The 3,121-nt window shown below is 46.7% G+C and overlaps 1 protein-coding gene across 1 annotated transcript in view; it reads left to right on the forward strand.

The window, feature by feature from the left end:
- otud7a (OTU deubiquitinase 7A) overlaps window positions 1-1,890 on the forward strand; it is a 48,796-nt gene extending 46,906 nt beyond the window's left edge. Inside the window, exon 13 of the mRNA XM_015035683.1 lies at window positions 249-1,890. Within this exon, the coding sequence (XP_014891169.1) occupies window positions 249-1,808 (1,560 nt within the window). The 3' untranslated portion in view covers window positions 1,809-1,890. The remainder of the gene's footprint in view (window positions 1-248) is intronic.
- The last annotated feature ends 1,231 nt before the right edge of the window (window positions 1,891-3,121 follow it).

Raw genomic sequence — 3,121 nt, forward strand, 5'->3', positions numbered from 1 at the left:
GTGACAAAAAACAAAGGGCCTCAAAAATTTTTTTTTTTTTTTTGGGGGAAAGTTTTTTTTTTTATCCCTTTTTTTTTTTTTTTTTTTTTTTTTTTTTTTCATTTTACAATAGTACACTACTTTTGTGAGCCTGTCACCTACAATTCCAAATAAATACATAATGATAAATAAATCAGAAAAAGTTTAAGAGGAAGGTGTGATCAAATTTAAAATGTATTTATTTTTGTGCGTGTTTGGCTTTTTTGCAGGCTCCCCTGGCTCAGCCAGAGTCTCCTACAGCCTCTGCAGGTGAGGATGTCCAGTCTCTTGCTGAGTCCATGGACTCTGACCGCGAGTCTGTCGGCAGCAACTCAAACATTAACACCGGGAAGCCCAGCAAAGAAAAGGACAAAGACAAGCAGCGCAAGGACAAGAGTCGAACTGACTCTGTAGCTAACAGATTAGGAAGCTTTAGCAAAACGCTCGGTATCAAGCTGAAGAAGAACATGGGAGGTCTGGGAGGACTTGTGCACGGCAAAATGAACAAGTCGAACTCTGGCTCAGGTCGTAATGGGGAAAATGGAGGGGAAAAGGCAAAGAAGAAGGAGTTAAAGGCAACCAAAGGGAGCAAGGAAGATTCAGGCCATTCAACCAGCTCCACTTCCTCCGAGAAAGCCACAAGTCCCTCCCCTACAGATGGAGACAGACCGTCAAGTTCTTCCCCGACTGAGAGACAGGACAGCACGGGGCGAGGCTCGGGGGACAAGTCCTTGGAAAACTGGAAATACAGCACAGATGTCAAGCTTAGCCTCAACATCCTGCGGGCTGCCATGCAGGGGGAGCGCAAGTTCATATTTGCAGGACTGCTGCTGACCAGCCATAGACACCAGTTCCACGAGGAGATGATCAGCTACTATCTGACAAACGCCCAGGAGCGCTTCAGCCAGGAGCAGGAGCAAAAGAGGAAGGAGGCAGAGAAGAAGCCTCCTGCCACTACTGAAGTGTCCTCGAAGAAGCCGGAGCACGAGAGCGTCTTCCAGAGGGAGAGGTCTGACAGCTCTCCTCCGGAGAGCTGCTCTCCCGTCCTGCCTCACCACACCTACAGCAACCCGCAACCGTTGCTCAGTCTCAAGATGCAGGGCAGAAACAGTCCCATTCCTGCAGCCAATCTCTCTACCGTCCAAGTCCCTCCTCTCACCCCTCCGCCGAGCTCGCATCACATCTCCCACCCAGCCCCCGTCTCAGCCCCTGCGCCTTACTCCTCTCCCAGCATCGGTGCTAAGAGACCCGGACCCATCCCTGTGTCTGCCCACTACAGCCATACGCCGCCCATCCAGAGGCACAGCGTCATTCACTTACAAGATGTCAACATGCAATCCTCCATCTTCCAAGATGACCCCTACAAGCCAGTGGTGGGCACCCTCAAGACATGCGCCACCTACCCCCAGCAGAACCGCACGCTCTCCTCCCAGAGCTACAGCCCCGCGCGCCTGTCAGGGGTCCGCACAGTCAACACCATGGACACACTGTCCTACAACATGCCCGGCGAACACAAGTCCCACACGTACACCAACGGATTCAATGCGGGAGACATTCAGGACTGCCTCGAGTTCGCCGACGAGGACAGCGTGCCTCACACCTGGCTCGGTCCAGACAAGACCAAAGGGCGGAGCTCCGGGAGCCCTTTGTACTGCTTTCAGCAGCGCCGCTGCAAAAGGGAGAACTGCTCCTTCTACGGGAGGCCGGAGACGGACAACTACTGCTCCTACTGCTACAGGGAGGAGTTGAAGCGCAGGGAGAGGGAGAGCAAGGTCCAGAGGCCTGTATAGCCATCACCGCTACTTTCAGCATCAACGCAGCCGCAGGACACTTGAGGGAACAACACCATCCGCTCTCCGCATTTGAAAAAAACACAACAAACATAATATCGAGCATTTCCTGGGTTTGTTGAGTAATGCTCGTGCGTTCCTGTCCCCAGTCCCTTGTTACCTCACGACGAGGGAAGCAGAACTTGAAACAGTGAGCAGCTTTGGCCAGATTTTAGTTTCTTTTTTTTTTTTTTTTTCTTAGTTCTTTTTACTTCTGTCCCATCAAATTTAGCCTTTTACTTGTTTTAGAGTAAAAGTTTACCTCTGTGATGTAAATTTATGTGCAAGAAAGCTCTTTATTTTTCAAAGTGCAAAAAGATTTGCATCTCATCAGGAAGGGACATTTTAGCTCTTTTAATCAGTTGAATGCAATACCTCTGCCTGGTTCTCCATGGGATATTTGTAGTTGTTTTGCAATCAAAAGAAGTTTAATGGGGGGTTAATATTAGACTTTAAAGCAATAAATTGGTGATTTTTTGCTACACTCTCTCCCGGTTTTGTCTATGCACCAATAAAATGGATACTGTAGGTTAACTGTGTCTTGTGACTCGTAAAGGAACGTCACAGCGTGCTTTTGTAAACGAATTTGAGATACAGAAATTAAAAACGTGTAAGAGTTTTAGACTGTAATGTTGGATTAGAATGAAGTGTTGAACTCTCATTTGTTTTGTGTACCTTTTGTTTCGGGTTTTTTTTTGTTGTTTTTTTTAGTTTTTTTTTTTTTTTTTGCCATGTTGAAGGGGTTTGCCGTGTCAGAATTGGACTCGAAATATTGTGTGATATCACGTTTTACATTCTTGCACGTATCCTAAAATCCACAAGCACTGCCACGCTGGCTTCTTAACAAAAAAAAAACAACTAATTACAATCAAAATTCTCAACATTTTTCTGTGCCAAACACTTCACAACTGCTTCTCAAATATGCAGTGATTGTGGTGTGTCTCTCTGAGTTGCCTGTCGACCAATCTGCTCCGTAAATGTGTGTAGATGAGACAAACTCTTGAGTCATGACTGCAGGTTGATGTGTGTGTGTTTTTTTTTTTTTTTTTTTTTTTTTTTTTTTTTTTTTTTTTTTTTTGTCTGAAGTGTTATTACGTGTCTCTAGCTCCCCCACACCCCTCCCCTCCTTCCCACGCCCACACAACACGACGTGCAATCATGCTTAACAGCACTACGGTATGTGGTGACCTGCAGGAAAACGGAAAACAAGTCACCGGGTCAGCGTGAGGTTACTGTTCTTCCTCATCCAGAGGCCGGTTCAAAATAAGCACCTG

Source organism: Poecilia latipinna, unplaced genomic scaffold, assembly GCF_001443285.1.
Source record: "Poecilia latipinna isolate Pla-1442-1.1 unplaced genomic scaffold, P_latipinna-1.0 Scaffold344, whole genome shotgun sequence".
Lineage (NCBI taxonomy): Eukaryota > Metazoa > Chordata > Actinopteri > Cyprinodontiformes > Poeciliidae > Poecilia > Poecilia latipinna.